The sequence below is a fragment of the Oncorhynchus clarkii genome, chromosome 4 (genome assembly GCF_045791955.1).
Source record: "Oncorhynchus clarkii lewisi isolate Uvic-CL-2024 chromosome 4, UVic_Ocla_1.0, whole genome shotgun sequence".
Classification (NCBI taxonomy): domain Eukaryota; kingdom Metazoa; phylum Chordata; class Actinopteri; order Salmoniformes; family Salmonidae; genus Oncorhynchus; species Oncorhynchus clarkii.
Window position 1 is genome coordinate 6,036,479 of NC_092150.1, and position 18,760 is coordinate 6,055,238.

The window sequence follows — 18,760 nt, forward strand, 5'->3', positions numbered from 1 at the left end:
ACCGAGGGAGCAGTCGTAAGAAAAGTATCTCACACAGGAACGAGCAACTCAACACCGAATACCGACTTTACCGATGACCAAATTAATTATTTCCAGATCAGAAATTGTTTAGACGAGAAACACACATTGCGCTCTCGGTTGGAATCCTTGGAACTTTTAAATTGCCTTCCGAGTTTCGACAATGAGTTTCGGGGCTCAAGATCATGTCTTTCTGTCTGCTTTGCAGCCCAATACCGCCGTCAGTACTTACGCGGTCCCGTCCGAGATCCAACTCGAGGGGAAAGGGGGTAACCTGTCGGATGAGATGACCCGGGCCAAGCGGGTCCAGCAGCAGGTTGCTATGCGGCTCGCCGAGAAAACCTCGACGCTTTCACGACAGAACGGCTCAGCCACACACTATACCTCCTCAGGTAGGACCTAGCCTCCTATGGCGACATGGTACTCAAATGAACCGTAGACTACCTACTACATTGCCGCGCTCAGAGACAATTTACTGACTTGATTTGATACATAAGCAAACTATTGACAGTGCTCAATCCACCTGTAGTAGCAACTGTCGGTAGAACTGCATTGCAATGTGATGCATTTGCCTCATGCCACAACAAACTGCTTAATACTGTTATATAAATATACCTTTCTTTCTTCAAACATGTATTCCACATTGTGTAAAATTATCATAAAGTCTACAAATGTTGAATTACCCACAATCCTCTAAAAACAGGCATGCTGCAAGTTATTGCAAGAACTTAAAATATTATTTAAAATAAAAATTATTATTTAAAATACTTAGATTTTGAGCAACATACAGGAGTTGGATTTATTCTTAACTTTTTTTGGTTAAATTAAATGAACAAATCATGTAAACAACTTGCATGAATTCGTACTAATTATATAATTTTTTATTCAATTAATTTGAGTCATTTAGCAGTTATCCAGAGCAACTTAGAGTAGTGAATGTCTACATTCTCTTACTTATTTTCCCCATACTGGTCCCCCTGGGAATCAAACTCACAAGCACAATGCTCTACCACCGGAGCTACGCGGGACCACTCTAGATTAATTGTTTAGTGTTGTATACAGTGTAAAACTACCTGATCCAGTTCTGCCACTCATCTCTCTCTCTCCCTCTCCCTTTCTCTCCCATTCTCCACTCCCTCTCTCTCTCTCTTCTCTCTCCCATTCTCCACTCCCTTTCTCTCTCTCCCCCCTCTTTCCATCTCTCTCCCCTTTCTCCCTTTCTTCTCTCCCCCTCTCCCTTTCTTCTCTCTCCCTCTCCCTCCTCTCTCCCATTCTCTACCTCCCTTTCTCTCTCCCCCCTATCTCCATTTCTCTCCCCTCTCTCCATCTCTCACCCCTCCCTTTCTCTCTCTCCCCTCTCTCCATCTCTCACCCCTCCCTTTCTCTCTCCCCCCTATCTCCATCTCTCTCCCCTCTCTCCATCTCTCACCCCTCCCTTTCTCTCTCTCCCCTCTCTCCATCTCTCACCCCTCCCTTTCTCTCTCCCCCCTATCCATCTCTCTCCCCTCTCTCCATCTCTCACCCCTCCCTTTCTCTCTCTCCCCTCTCTCCATCTCTCTCCCCTCCCTTTCTCTCTCTCTCTCTCCCCTCCCTTTCTCTCTCTCTCCCTCCACTCTCTCCACCGGCTACCTCAGTCTTTGTATAAGCCTGTATAGAATATAATAAAATAAACTTTATTTTTTTGTTTTGGGTTATAGCAGTGCTTTACCATGAAGTTTTTATACAATTGAATCTTTAGTTGACAGGCTCAAACAAGCATGGCTTTCATAGATCGGTTAGTTGACAATGTCATGAAGTGCGAAGCGCGCGCTTCAACGGGGCAGACGGTCTGTGTGTTGTTGTTGTGATTCTGAATGGCCAGATAGCTAGCAACAATGACAAGAAGCTGCCATGTGGAGAATCGTAAGTGGCTGGTTTCAGCTAGTTTTATCTTGTTCTTGATACCATGTCTTGTTTTGATGTTTTGACTGTTCTCACGTCTTTGCAACCATGGCAACCATAAAATAGCCAGCTAACCATCAACTGTAGCAATGTATTTGAGTGACAACAAGTGCTCATTGTCCAAATGTATTTATGTATTCAATAAACATTTGAGACTAAATATAGTTGACATGTTGTCAACAATCTAAGCCAAACCCATTCTTTTTTCCCACACAAGTCGGTTTTGTTGCTAAACAAACAACCCATCTATAAAATGAACTCACTGCCAGGAGAAAGAGAAAGAGAGAGTGAGGAATTGTCGCCAAGGACTAGGTTGAAAGAAATAGCTTCAGTGAAACAAGGCCTTGAGTGAGATTGAGATCCAGAAGATTGGGTGACAGGTGTTACTCAGGCTGAGTCTGCTCTAAGATGACCTATGAACTCACAGCTACCCCGAAACAATGAGGACTAGGGTGAAAATAAAGCGCTTCAGTCAGACCTGGTTCAATCAGACTTGTTTCAGTCAGACTAAGTTCAATCAGACTAAGTTCAATCAGACTTGTTTCAGTCAGACTAAGTTCAATCAGACTTGGTTCAGTGAGATATGGTTTAGTCAGAATTGGTTCAGTGAGACTTGGTTCGGGGAGACTTGGTTCAGTGAGATTGAGTTACAGGTCTGTCTTAGTCCGCTTTAGAGAGGAGAGGGTTTAATGTACATGTAGTTAATGAGAGGTGGAGAGACCAGGTTTCTGTGATTCTTGTCTGCCCAGTCTTGTCAGGGAAATTACATATCAATGGTCTTTCTCTCTGTCAACACAAAGCAGGCTGGGTGTCTAAGTGGTCTTGTTATGTAAGCTCTCTGGGACTGTCAAGGATTAGCTAAACTGTGGTGCTCCCTGGATTTTAAGTTAAAAGTTTCCTAAAGTCTTCAGAGTTATCCCAGGTGTTAAATTATGGTGTTCAGTAGTCAGTGACAGTGTTAGCCCCAGGCTGCTACCAGGAGAGACTGAAAAGGATTTTGATGTAGACAAAGAGCATATTTTCATCAGAATCATTAAGCATAGGCTCCTGAGTGGTGCAGCGGTCTAAGGCACTGCATTTTAGTGCAAGAGGTGTCACTGCAGTCCCTGGTTTGAATCCAGACTGGATCACATCTGGCTGTGATTGGGAGTCCCATAGGACGGTGCACAATTGACCCAGCTGGGGTAGGCCGTCATTGTAAATAAGAATTTGTTCTTAACTTACTTGCCTAGTTAAATAAAGGTTAATTACATTTGTTTAAAAAAAATGTGGACTTGTTCATCCGTTTCGAAAATTCCACAGAACAAGCAGAATAAAGTCGGTAATTTGCAAGCAAGCACCACTGCTGAGGTTACAGACCTCTTTCAGGACTGTGTTCCCCGATATAATGTAACCAGTTGATATTACGGTTTAAATCAATTGTTATTGCTTTTTTATTGACTTTAATATACACGTGCCAATTTAGCAACTATGATTTGTTATCTATAATGGTTATGAGAAATTATACATTATTGTGCACTTTTGACAAAGGCCTATAGATAGATGTGCACGTATATATTTTTCCAATGCAGGCCTTATGTTATCATTTAAAAAATATTTTTTTCCATTTTGAGTACTCAATTATTAAACCAAAAAATATGCGAGTGCTCGAACAGTTTAAAAATGTCAAATGCCCATACCTAATGTTGACTCACTGATCCAAACCTCGCATGGGGTTTACGGTACATTGCCTTCAGAAAGTATTCACCCCCCCCCCACACGCTGTTCTGTTACAGCCTGAATTTAAAATGGATTTAATTTAGATTGTGTGTCACTGATCTACACACAACATCCCATAATGTCAAAGTGGAATTATATTTTTAGAAATGTTTACAAATGAATTAAAAATGAAAAGCTGAAATGTTTTGAGTCAATAAGTATTCAACCCCTTTGTTATGACAAGCCTGAATAAGTTCAGAAGTCAAATTCCGTTTAACAAGTCACATAATAAGTTGCATGGATTCACTCTATGTGGAATAATAATAATGTTTAACATTATTTTTAAATGACTACCTCATCTCTGTACGCCAGCAGTGAATTTCAACCACAAAGACCAGGGAGGTTTTCCAATGTCTCGCAAAGAAGGACAGTTATTGATAGATGGGTAAAGATTTTTTTTTAAAGCAGACATTGAATGTCCGTTTGAGCATGGTGAAGTTATTAATTACACTTTGGATGGCGCATCAATACACCCAGTCACTACAAAGATACAGGCGTCCTTCCTAACTCAGCTGCTGGAAAGGAAAGAAATCGCTCAGGGATTTCACCATGAGGCCAATAGTGATTTTAAAACATTTACAGTTTAATGGCTGTGATGGGAGAAAACTGAGGATGGATCAACAACGTTGTACTTGCTCTACAATACTAACATGAATAACAGAGTGAAAAGAAGGAAGCCTCTACAGAATAAAAATATTCCAAAACATGCATCCTGTTTGCAACAAGGCACGAAAGTAATACTGCAAAACAAATGTCTAAATTAACTTTTTGTCCTGAATACAAGGCATTATGTTTGGGGGAAATCCAACACATCACTGAGTACCACTCTACATATTTTTAAGCATGGTGGTGGCTGCATCATGTTATGGGGATGCTTGTCATTGGCAAGAACTAGGGAGTTTGTTTTAGGATAAGAAAAAATGGAATAGCACAGGCAAAAATCCTGGAGGAAAACCTGGTTTAGTCTGCTTTCCAACAGATACTGGGAGACAAATTCACCTTTCAGCAGGACAATAACCTAAAGCACAAGACTAAATATACACTGGAGTTACTTACCAAGATGACATTGAATGTTCATGAGTGGCCTAGTTACAGTTTTGACTTAAATTGGCTTGAAGATCTATGGCAAGACATGAAGAATTTGATAAAGAATAATGGGCAAATATTGCACAATCCAGGTGTGCAAAGATCTTAGATACTTACCCAGAAAAACTCACAGCTGTAATCGCTGACAAAGGTGAATCTAACATGTACTGAGGGATGTGAATACTTATGTAAATGAGATATTTCTGTTTAATTTTCAATACATTTGCAAAACATTTCTAAAAACATGTTTTCATTTGGTCATTATGGTGTATTGTGTGTGTGTGTAGATGGGTGAGGAAAAAAAATCTATTTAATAAATGTTGAATTCAGGCTGTAACACAACAAATGTTGAATAAGTCAAGGAGTGTGTTCTCTAGGCAGCCAGAGACACATACCTGAGAGGAACAGTACAACATGTCTTCTTCTATCCAGGTCAACTGAGTGCAAACTGAACAAACAAACAAGAGTATGTCTCCCAATTCATGTTTAAAGCAGGACTACGTTGAAATAGATAAAAGGGGTGCACTTAAACAAATTGCTAACTCCACTAACTACAGTGGAAGGCCGGTGCCGTTTAGGATGAGGGAGAAACGATACAGTTGTTTACGAGCGTGGCCTTATGTCTATTACAGCATATTGGATGACTCTCATTCATCTTCCATTCACCCAGCTCTATAAGGTAGTAGTTTTGGAATTGTTAGGATAGATTACTCGTTGGTTATTACTGCATTGTCGGAACTAGAAGCACAAGCATTTCGCTACACTCGCATTAACATCTGCTAACCATGTGTATGTGACAAATAAAATTTGATGTAACAGCGATAGGTTTAGGTTTACTACATGATACTCTAATTTTCCCTATACACATCATGAGGTTGCTACAACCTATTCTATGAATACAAGCTCTATGACGTAGATGCACAGTTCAAGAGACATTTTAGTAATCAAGGTGGCAGACAGTGACACATTCAATACCAACTTGCACACTCTTGCCTGAATCTAGCTGATCTAGGGTGTAATCATTAGTCAACCAGTTGCAAACATGAGTTTCTATTGGACAAATCCAGGTACGTTTATCCTCGTTTCGTTCCATTTGCTTCCGTTTAAGAAATGTTTTTCAACAGAATCAGCGGAATGAATACACCCATGATCACACGTAAACACAGTTCACTTTCATAGCAGCCAGATAGTTGTATAATTCCTTCTCGCATCTACTAAGTGAAAGTGAAAGTTTAAAACATTTGATATCTCTCTCTCTCTCTTTGTGTTCCTCCTCCTTCATTTTTTAAATTTTTTTATTTGTTCTTAACTGTTCATCTATTGTCTTTCTCTCTTTGAGTGAACTACTCACCACATTGTATGCACTGCAGTGCTAGCTAGCTATAGCTTATGCTTTCAGTACTAGATTCATTCTCTGATCCTTTGATTGGGTGGACAACATGTCAGTTCATGCTACAAGAGCTCTGATAGGTTGGAGGACATTCTCCGGAAGTTGTCATAATTACTGTGTAAGTCTATGAAAGGGGGTGAGAACCATGAGCCTCCTAGGTTTTTGTATTGAGGCCAATGTACCCAGAGGAGGACGGAAGCTAGCTGTCCTCCGGCTAAACCATGGCGCTACCCTACAGCGTGCTGTTGAGGCTACTGTAGACCTTCAAGGCAAAACAGGTGTGTTTTAATCAATTATTTGGTGACGTGAATATTTTAAGTATAGTTTTATCTAAAAAGGATACCTTTTATTAAATATTTCACCATTTTTATTTTGGTGAAATTCACTGAGGAGGATGGTCCTCCCCTTCCTCCACCGACTAACTACAACTTTGACGGTTTAATGAAGCCTTCCGGATGCTTTGAAGCATGTTTTTACTGTTGTAAGGTATTGTATCATAGAGGCTGAATAGCTATCCCCAGTTTAGGATAATATTTTAATGCAAGTAGTCTCCTCTAATCCCACAGCCTTTGTATGAGTAGGAAGTGAAATTAAATGCAGAGTAGCCCAGTATCCCAGTAGCCCAGTATCCCAGTAGCCAAGTAGCCCAGTAGCCCAGTAGCCTAATTGCCCTATTGGCCCAGTATCCCAGTTGCCTATTGGCCCAGTATCACAGTAGCCTAGTAGCCCAGTAGCCTATTGGCCCAGTATCCCAGTAGCCTAGTAGCCTATTGGCCCAGTAGCCTATTGGCCAAGTATCACAGTAGCCTAGTAGCCTATTGGCCCAGTAGCCCTGTAGCCTATTGGCCCAGTATCACAGTAGCCTAGTAGCCTATTGGCCCAGTATCACAGTAGCCTAGTAGCCTATTGGCCCAGTAGCCCAGTAGCCTAGTAGCCTATTGGCCCAGTAGCCCAGTAGCCTAGTAGCCCAGTAGCCTATTGGCCCAGTATCACAGTAGCCTAGTAGCCTATTGGCCCAGTAGCCTAGTAGCCCAGTAGCCTATTGGCCCATTATCCCAGTAGCCTATTGGCCCAGTAGCCTATTGGCCCAGTAGCATATTGGCCCAGTATCCCAGTAGCCTATATGCCCAGTAGCCCAGTATCCCAGTAGCCCAGTAGCCTATTGGCCCAGTAGCCTAGTAGCCTATTGGCGCAGTAGCCTAAATTAATTAATATTCTATTCCAGTGACAGCTCAGGACCCTGCTGCCTTAATGGAGATATCCAATCACTTAGTCAGTAATAGTCACCTTAAGCAATCTATTGAACAACACCATGTATGGCAATGGGAAGTGCAGTTTATCATTACAATACAATGTTGTTTTCTGTGAGAGGGTGCTACGAGTCACTGGCAGGGATTTCAGAACAAATACAGTGTACACTTTTTACACTATGAATGCAGTTATGTATGTGCTAGTAGAAAAACACACAGACAATACTAGAGCATGGATAAAACATCCACAGATGACATCTTCCTGAGGGGATTGCACCTTTTATTCAAATTCCGCTTTTACATGAGTGACAGGGCGGCAGGGCGGCAGGGTAGCCTAGTGGTTAGAGTGTTGGACTAGTAACCGGAAGGTTGCAAGTTCAAACCCCCGAGCTGACAAGGTACACATCTGTTGTTCTGCCCCTGAACAGGCACCTACTGACTAGGCCGTCATTGAAAATAAGAATTTGTTCTTAACTGACTTGCCTCGTTAAATAAAGGTTAAATAAACAAAACAAAAAACAAAGCCCTAAGCTTAACCACTTGGAATTAATGCCTAAACTGTTCATTTTTAAGTTTACCTTGTAACCACATGGAATTAATGCCTAAACTGTTCATTTTTAAGTTTACCTTGTAACCACTCGGAATTAATGCCTAAACTGTTCATTTTTAAGTTTACCTTGTAACCACATGGAATTAATGCCTAAACTGTTCATTTTTAAGTTTACCTTGTAACCACTCGGAATTAATGCCTAAACTGTTCATTTTTAAGTTTACCTTGTAACCACATGGAATTAATGCCTAAACTGTTCATTTTTAAGTTTACCTTGTAACCACTCGGAATTAATGCCTAAACTGTTCATTTTTAGGTTTACCTTGTAACCACTCGGAATTAATGCCTAAACTGTTAATTTTTAAGTTTACCTTGTAACCACGCGGAATTAATGCCTAAACTGTTCATTTTTAAGTTTAGCTTGTAACCACATGGAATTAATGCCTAAACTGTTCATTTGTAAGTTTAGCTTGTAACCACATGGAATTAATGCCTAAACTGTTCATTTTTAGGTTTAGCTTGTAACCACATGGAATTAATGCCTAAACTGTTCATTTTTAAGTTTAGCTTGTAACCACTCGGAATTAATGCCTAAACTGTTCATTTTTAGGTTTAGCTTGTAACCACGCGGAATTAATGCCTAAACTGTTCATTTTTAAGTTTACCTTGTAACCACATGGAATTAATGCCTAAACTGTTCATTTTTAGGTTTAGCTTGTAACCACGCAGAATTAATGCCTAAACTGTTCATTTTTAAGTTTACCTTGTAACCACGCGGAATTAATGCCTAAACTGTTCATTTTTAGGTTTACCTTGTAACCACATGGAATTAATGCCTAAACTGTTCATTTTTAAGTTTAGCTTGTGACCACATGGAATTAATGCCTAAACTGTTCATTTTTAAGTTTAGCTTGTAACCACATGGAATTAATGCCTAAACTGTTCATTTTTAAGTTTAGCTTGTAACCACTCGGAATTAATGCCTAAACTGTTCATTTTTAAGTTTAGCTTGTAACCACTCGGAATTAATGCCTAAACTGTTCATTTTTAAGTTTAGCTTGTAACCACTCGGAATTAATGCCTAAACTGTTCATTTTTAAGTTTAGCTTGTAACCACTCGGAATTAATGCCTAAACTGTTCATTTTTAAGTTTAGCTTGTAACCACTCGGAATTAATGCCTAAACTGTTCATTTTTAAGTTTAGCTTGTAACCACTCGGAATTAATGCCTAAACTGTTCATTTTTAGGTTTACCTTGTAACCACATGGAATTAATGCCTAAACTGTTCATTTTTAAGTTTAGCTTGTAACCACTCGGAATTAATGCGTCAAAAAAACATTGCCGTTTGTCCATACTATGTTGAATTTAGAAGGGAACCTTTGAGATCTTGTTGTAGACAGACCAGGAAAAGGTGCCTGCTGAGTGACAGGTAGTGTTTGCATGTTGTCAGCAGGGTTAGGCCCAAGTCCTTGGGGCGCTGTCTCTTTAATCTTTCCCTCTCGCTTTCTGGCCTCATTCTCCACCAACCAGTTTGTTGCCTGTTCCCTGAGGCTTTGACTTAGCCAAGTATGAAGCTCACACACCCCTCCCTCCAGCCTACCTGCCTGGGAACACACAAACGCGTGCACACACACACACACCCACAAGTACAGTCTTGTTGTCTTTAACTTTTGTACTGTAAAATCAAATCGTATCAAATTGAATTAGTCACATGCGCCGAATACAAGAGGTGTAGATCTTAGTGAAATGCTTACTTACGAGCCCCTAACCAACAATGCAGTTTAAATACGAATAAGAATAAGAAATAAAAGGAACAAGTAATTAAAGAGCAGCAGTAAAATAACAATAGCGAGACTATAAACAGGGGGTACCGGTACCGAGTCAATGTGCGGGGCACTGGTTAGTCGAGGTAATTGAGGTCATATATACATGTAGGTAGAGTTATTAAAGTGACTATGCATAGATAATAACAGAGAGTAGCATCAGCTAAAGGGGGAGGCAATGCAAATAGTCTGGGTAGCCATTTGATTAGATGTTCAGGAGTCTTATGACTTGGGGGGGTCGAAGCTGTTTAGAAGCCTCTTGGATCTAGACTTGGTACTCTGGTACAGCTTGCCGTGCGGTAGCAGAGAGAACAGTCTATGACTAGGGTAGCTGGAGTCTTTGACAATTTTTAGGGCCTTCCTCTGACACTGCCTGGTATAGAGGTCCTGGATGGCAGGAAGCTTGGCCCCAGTGATGTACTGGGCCGTACGCACTACCCTCTGTAGTGCCTTGCAGTCGGAGGCCGAGCAGTTGCCATGCCAGGCAGTGATGCAACCAGTCAGGATGCTCTTGATGGTGCAGGTGTAGAACCTTTTGAGGATCTGAGGAAGCATGCCAAATCTTTTCAGTTTCCTGAGGGGGAATAGGCTTTGTCGCACCCTCTTCACGACTGTCTTGGTGTGTTTGGACCATGATAGTTTGTTGGTGATGTGAACACCAAGGAAATTGAAGTTCTCAACCTGCTCCACTACAGCCCCGTCGATGAGAATGGGGGCGTGCTCGGTCCTCCTTTTCCTATAGTCCACAATCATCTCCTTTGTCTTACTCACGTTGAGGGAGAGGTTGTCCTGGCACCACACGGCCAGGTCTCTGACCTCCTCCCTATAGGCTGTCTCGCTGTTGTCGGTGATCAGGCCTACCACTGTTGTGTCATCGGTAAACTTAATGACGGTTTTGAAGTCGTGCTGGCCATGAGTGAACATGGAGTACAGGAGGGGACTGAGCACGCACCCCTTAGGGCCCCCTGTGTTGAGGATCAACATGGCGGATGTGTTGTTACCTATCCTTACCACTTGGGGGCGGCCCGTCAGGAAGTCCAGGATCCAGTTGCAGAGGGAGGTGTTTCATCCCAGGGTCCTTAGCTTAGTTATGAACTTCGAGGGCACTATGGTGTTGAACGCTGAGCTGTAGTCAATGAATAACATTCACACATAGGTGTTTCTTTTGTGCCAGTGGGAAAGGTCAATGTGGAGAGCAATAGATATTGCATCATCTGTCGATCTGTTGGGGCTGTATGCAAATTTGAGTAGGTCTATGGTTTCTGTTATAATGGTGTTGATATGACCCATGACCAGCCTTTCAAAGCACTTCATAGCTACAGACGTGAGTGCTATGGGTCGGTAGTCATTTAGGCAGTTTACCGTAGTGTTCTTTGGGCACAGGGACTATGGTGGTCTGCTTAAAACACGTTGGTATTACAGACTCGGACAGGGAGAGGTTGAAAATGTCAGGGAAGACTAACAGTAACAGTTTACGTCCTTGTAATCCGTCTGGCCCTGCGGCCTTGTGTATGTTGATCTGTTTTAAGGTTTTACTCACATGAGCTGCGAAGAGTGTGATCACACAGTCGTAGAGAGAGAGAGACTTCCTATTAACTTCCTGTGTAGAGAGAGAGAGAGACTTCCTATTAACTTCCAGTAGAGAGAGAGAGACTTCCTATTAACTTCCTGTGTAGAGAGAGACTTCCTATTAACTTCATGTGTAGAGAGAGAGAGAGACTTCCTATTAACTTCCAGTAGAGAGAGAGAGACTTCCTATTAACTTCCTGTGTAGAGAGAGACTTCCTATTAACTTCCTGTGTAGAGAGAGACTTCCTATTAACTTCCTGTGTAGAGAGAGAGAGAGAGAGACTTCCTATTAACTTCCAGTAGAGAGAGAGAGAGACTTCCTATTAACTTCCAGTAGAGAGAGAGAGACTTCCTATTAACTTCCTGTGTAGAGAGAGAGAGACTTCCTATTAACTTCCTGTGTAGAGAGAGAGAGACTTCCTATTAACTTCCAGTGTAGAGAGAGAGAGAGACTTCCTATTAACTTACTGTGTAGAGAGAGAGACTTCCTATTAACTTACTGTGTAGAGAGAGAGAGAGAGACTTCCTATTAACTTCCTGTGTAGAGAGAGAGAGACTTCCTATTAACTTCCAGTGTAGAGAGTGAGAGAGAGACTTCCTATTAACTTCCAGTGTAGAGAGAGAGAGAGACTTCCTATTAACTTACTGTGTAGAGAGAGAGAGACTTCCTATTAACTTCCTGTGTAGAGAGAGAGAGAGACTTCCTATTAACTTCCTGTGTAGAAAGAGAGAGACTTCCTATTAACTTACTGTGTAGAGAGAGAGAGAGACTTCCTATTAACTTACTGTGTAGAGAGAGAGAGACTTCCTATTAACTTACTGTGTAGAGAGTGAGAGAGAGAGAGACTTCCTATTAACTTACTGTGTAGAGAGTGAGAGAGAGAGAGACTTCCTATTAACTTCCTGTGTAGAGAGAGACTTTCTATTAACTTCCTGTGTAGAGAGTGAGAGAGAGACTTCCTATTAACTTACTGTGTAGAGAGTGAGAGAGAGAGAGACTTCCTATTAACTTCCTGTGTAGAGAGAGAGGGACTTCCTATTAACTTCCAGTGTAGAGAGAGACTTTCTATTAACTTCCTGTGTAGAGAGTGAGAGAGAGACTTCCTATTAACTTACTGTGTAGAGAGAGAGAGAGACTTCCTATTAACTTACTGTGTAGAGAGAGAGAGACTTCCTATTAACTTCCTGTGTAGTGAGAGAGACTTCCTATTAACTTCCTGTGTAGAGAGAGAGAGAGACTTCCTATTAACTTACTGTGTAGAGAGAGAGAGACTTCCTATTAACTTCCTGTGTAGTGAGAGAGACTTCCTATTAACTTCCTGTGTAGAGAGAGAGACTTCCTATTAACTTCCAGTGTAGAGAGAGAGACTTCCTATTAACTTCCAGTGTAGAGAGAGAGACTTCCTATTAACTTCCAGTGTAGAGAGAGAGACTTCCTATTAACTTCCAGTGTAGAGAGAGAGACTTCCTATTAACTTCCTGTGTAGAGAGAGAGACTTCCTATTAACTTCCAGTGTAGAGAGAGAGACTTCCTATTAACTTCCAGTGTAGAGAGAGAGAGACTTCCTATTAACTTCCTGTGTAGTGAGAGAGACTTCCTATTAACTTCCTGTGTAGAGAGAGACTTCCTATTAACTTCCAGTGTAGAGAGAGAGACTTCCTATTAACTTCCTGTGTAGTGAGAGAGACTTCCTATTAACTTCCTGTGTAGAGAGAGACTTCCTATTAACTTCCAGTGTAGAGAGAGAGACTTCCTATTAACTTCCTGTGTAGTGAGAGAGACTTCCTATTAACTTCCTGTGTAGAGAGAGACTTCCTATTAACTTCCAGTGTAGAGAGAGAGACTTCCTATTAACTTCCTGTGTAGTGAGAGAGACTTCCTATTAACTTCCTGTGTAGAGAGAGACTTCCTATTAACTTCCAGTGTAGAGAGAGAGACTTCCTATTAACTTCCTGTGTAGTGAGAGAGACTTCCTATTAACTTCCTGTGTAGAGAGAGACTTCCTATTAACTTCCAGTGTAGAGAGAGAGACTTCCTATTAACTTCCAGTGTAGAGAGAGAGACTTCCTATTAACTTCCTCTGTAGAGAGAGAGACTTCCTATTAACTTCCTGTGTAGTGAGAGAGACTTCCTATTAACTTCCAGTGTAGAGAGAGAGACTTCCTATTAACTTCCAGTGTAGAGAGAGAGACTTCCTATTAACTTCCTGTGTAGAGCGAGACTTCCTATTAACTTCCTGTGTAGAGCGAGACTTCCTATTAACTTCCTGTGTAGAGAGAGACTTCCTATTAACTTCCAGTGTAGAGAGAGAGACTTCCTATTAACTTCCTGTGTAGAGAGAGAGACTTCCTATTAACTTCCAGTGTAGAGAGAGAGAGAGAGACTTCCTATTAACTTCCAGTGTAGAGAGAGAGAGAGACTTCCTATTAACTTCCTGTGTAGTGAGAGACTACCACTGTGGTACGTTAATACAGGATGGATTTCTGCCTGCTTGAACACCAATAACTCAGATACACATGAAATGACCCAGGTAAATCGATAGAACATCAACTCTGAGATGCACAAAAACAATATGACATTGAAAATGGGTGAATATTTACTTCAATTAATACCTAAACTTTACCGTCAAAAACTCTGGACATTGGCGTAAACGGTGTGATCCGGGTCTGAGGCTCGCGGGTTCAATCCCAGGTTTAGGCACTAGTTTGGATTCAGAAGTCAATTTCACCATTTTTTTGTGAGATCTTGTTGAATTTTTGTTCACAACAGGTAAATGAAGGTTCTGTTACGACCAGCCTATGGCCTCGACTCCCCTTTAATCTAAGCAGTCATGTCGCAGCATGTGAAAAATGTACATGATATCACATAGTTCTTTCTGCAGAGCTCCCTCCCTGGTTCTCACAAACATATGTCATATTTCCTCAGGACAGGAAGTAATACCAGTCTATATATGAAGTGTTTTTTTTCTTTCTTTTTTTTCTTTTTCGGTTCGAAACTATTGCTTATTTTTATTTATTTATTTTTATTTAACCTTTATTAAACTAGGCAAGACAGTATGGGGGCATTCATGTGTGTGTAAAATTGTACTGTTCTCAGATTTTTTAAATTCATAGATCTTATGTGTATGAAAATGTTTTTTGTTGTTGCAAAAATACTGTATATCGATTGTTTAGCTGGAATGGAATGTTTGCATCCTGTATATTAGACTGTGATATGTGGTTGTCTCACCTAGATATCTATATATCCATTATTGTCTCACCTAGATATCTATATATCCATTGTTGTCTCACCTAGATATCTATATATCCATTATTTAACAGGAATGTTGGCATCCTGTATATCTGACTGTGATATGTGGTTGTCTCACCTAGATATCTATATATCCATTATTTAACAGGAATGTTGGTATCCTGTATATCTGACTGTGATATGTGGTTGTCTCACCTAGATATCTATATATCCATTATTTAACAGGAATGTTGGCATCCTGTATATCTGACTGTGATATGTGGTTGTCTCACCTAGATATCTATATATCCATTATTTAACAGGAATGTTTGTATCCTGTATATCTGACTGTGATATGTGGTTGTCTCACCTAGATATCTATATATCCATTATTTAACAGGAATGTTGGCATCCTGTATATTTGACTGTGATATGTGGTTGTCTCACCTAGATATCTATATATCCATTATTTAACAGGAATGTTGGTATCCTGTATATTAGACTGTGATATGTGGTTGTCTCACCTAGATATCTATATATCCATTATTTAACAGGAATGTTGGTATCCTGTATATCTGACTGTGATATGTGGTTGTCTCACCTAGATATCTATATATCCATTGTTGTCTCACCTAGATATCTATATATCCATTATTTAACAGGAATGTTGGCATCCTGTATATTTGACTGTGATATGTGGTTGTCTCACCTAGATATCTATATATCCATTATTTAACAGGAAAGTTGGCATCCTGTATATTTGACTGTGATATGTGGTTGTCTCACCTAGATATCTATATATCCATTGTTGTCTCACCTAGATATCTATATATCCATTATTTAACAGGAATGTTTGCATCCTGTATATTTGACTGTGATATGTGGTTGTCTCACCTAGATATCTTAAGATCAATGCACTAACTGTAAGGCACTCTGGGTAAGAGCATCTGCTAAATTAGAAATGTGAAATGTACATGTTTTACATACAGATCTCATATTAATGTATTTAATTATTATTCTTAGATGTTTTTATAATCATTTTGATGTCACAAATGTATCATTTGTATAGTTCTTTATTAAAAATGTATTTTTTATTTTATTTTTTACATTTGACTGTAAAACCTAGCAGTACTACTTATTTATCTGACAGTGAGGCGGAGATACATCATTTTACAAAAAATTCTAAAATGAAACCATCAAGTGACAGATTTTTTAAAAACATAAACAATAACAATATGTATGTTATAGAACAATAACAATAACAATATGTTATAGAACAATAACAATATGTATGTTATAGAACAACAACAATAACAATATGTATGTTATAGAACAATAACAATATGTATGTTATAGAACAATAACAATAACAATATGTATGTTATAGAACAATAACAATATGTATGTTATAGAACAATAACAATAACAATATGTATGTTATAGAACAATAACAATAACAATATGTATGTTATAGAACAATAACAATATGTATGTTATAGAACAATAACAATATGTATGTTATAGAACAATAACAATATGTATGTTATAGAACAATAACAATATGTATGTTATAGAACAATAACAATATGTATGTTATAGAACAATAACAATATGTATGTTATAGAACAATAACAATATGTATGTTATAGAACAATAACAACAACAATATGTATGTTATAGAACAATAACAACAACAATATGTATGTTATAGAACAATAACAACAACAATATGTATGTTATAGAACAATAACAATAACAATATGTATGTTATAGAACAACAACAATATGTATGTTATAGAACAATAACAACAACAATATGTATGTTATAGAACAACAACAATAACAATATGTATGTTATAGAACAACAACAATATGTATGTTATAGAACAATAACAACAACAATATGTATGTTATAGAACAACAACAATAACAATATGTATGTTATAGAACAATAACAATAACAATATGTATGTTATAGAACAATAACAATATGTATGTTATAGAACAATAACAATATGTATGTTATAGAACAATAACAATATGTATGTTATAGAACAATAACAATATGTATGTTATAGAACAATAACAGTAAGTATGTTATAGAACAATAACAATAACAATATGTATGTTATAGAACAACAACAATATGTATGTTATAGAACAATAACAATAACAATATGTATGTTATAGAACAATAACAATATGTATGTTATAGAACAATAACAATATGTATGTTATAGAACAACAACAATAACAATATGTATGTTATAGAACAACAACAATATGTATGTTATAGAACAATAACAACAACAATATGTATGTTATAGAACAATAACAATAACAATATGTATGTTATAGAACAATAACAATATGTATGTTATAGAACAATAACAGTAAGTATGTTATAGAACAATAACAATATGTATGTTATAGAACAATAACAATATTCTGTATTTATTGAACATTTCTATTCAGCGGTGTAGTTTTACATACTGAGACAGAAACCTTCATTTGGCCTTGTTAACTAGTTTCAGTGAAGCCAGATAACCGTGTCAACCACCTGTGGCGTGTGTGTGTGTGTGTGTGTGTGTGTGTGTGTGTGTGTGTGTGTGTGTGTGTCCAGCCTTGTACAGCTAGTAAAGCCAGATAACTGTGTCAGTGAACTGCAGAGGTTAGTCAGTCTGTTCTGCAACTCCTTCTGACTTAGCCTGTCACTAACACATGACTCTGTAATTACACACACACACACACACACACTACCCTAAGATCACTGCTCTTTATGCCTCTCAGTGCTTTAATTATACAGAAACATTTAATTAGTCACTGTTTCTCTTCCCCGAGGACAACAACAATAACAATATGTATGTTATAGAACAATAACAATATGTATGTTATAGAACAATAACAATAACAATATGTATGTTATAGAACAATAACAATATGTATGTTATAGAACAATAACAATAACAATATGTATGTTATAGAACAATAACAATAACAATATGTATGTTATAGAACAATAACAATATGTATGTTATAGAACAATAACAATATGTATGTTATAGAACAATAACAATATGTATGTTATAGAACAATAACAATATGTATGTTATAGAACAATAACAATATGTATGTTATAGAACAATAACAATATGTATGTTATAGAACAATAACAATATGTATGTTATAGAACAATAACAACAACAATATGTATGTTATAGAACAATAACAACAACAATATGTATGTTATAGAACAATAACAACAACAATATGTATGTTATAGAACAATAACAACAACAATATGTATGTTATAGAACAATAACAATAACAATATGTATGTTATAGAACAACAACAATATGTATGTTATAGAACAATAACAACAACAATATGTATGTTATAGAACAACAACAATAACAATATGTATGTTATAGAACAACAACAATATGTATGTTATAGAACAATAACAACAACAATATGTATGTTATAGAACAACAACAATAACAATATGTATGTTATAGAACAACAACAATATGTATGTTATAGAACAATAACAACAACAATATGTATGTTATAGAACAATAACAATAACAATATGTATGTTATAGAACAACAACAATATGTATGTTATAGAACAATAACAATAACAATATGTATGTATGTTATAGAACAATAACAATAACAATATGTATGTTATAGAACAACAACAATATGTATGTTATAGAACAATAACAACAACAATATGTATGTTATAGAACAACAACAATATGTATGTTATAGAACAATAACAACAACAATATGTATGTTATAGAACAATAACAATAACAATATGTATGTTATAGAACAACAACAATAACAATATGTATGTTATAGAACAACAACAATAACAATATGTATGTTATAGAACAACAACAATATGTATGTTATAGAACAACAACAATAACAATATGTATGTTATAGAACAACAACAATAACAATATGTATGTTATAGAACAACAACAATATGTATGTTATAGAACAACAACAATAACAATATGTATGTTATAGAACAACAACAATAACAATATGTATGTTATAGAACAACAACAATATGTATGTTATAGAACAACAACAATAACAATATGTATGTTATAGAACAATAACAACAA

The 18,760-nt window shown here is 37.8% G+C and overlaps 1 protein-coding gene across 1 annotated transcript in view; it reads left to right on the top strand.

The window, feature by feature from the left end:
* Positions 1-18,760, top strand: part of LOC139406338 (plakophilin-3-like) — a 67,446-nt gene continuing 48,686 nt past the window's right edge. The window contains exon 1 of the mRNA XM_071148841.1: positions 1-410. Within this exon, the coding sequence (XP_071004942.1) occupies positions 182-410 (229 nt within the window). The 5' untranslated portion in view covers positions 1-181. The remainder of the gene's footprint in view (positions 411-18,760) is intronic.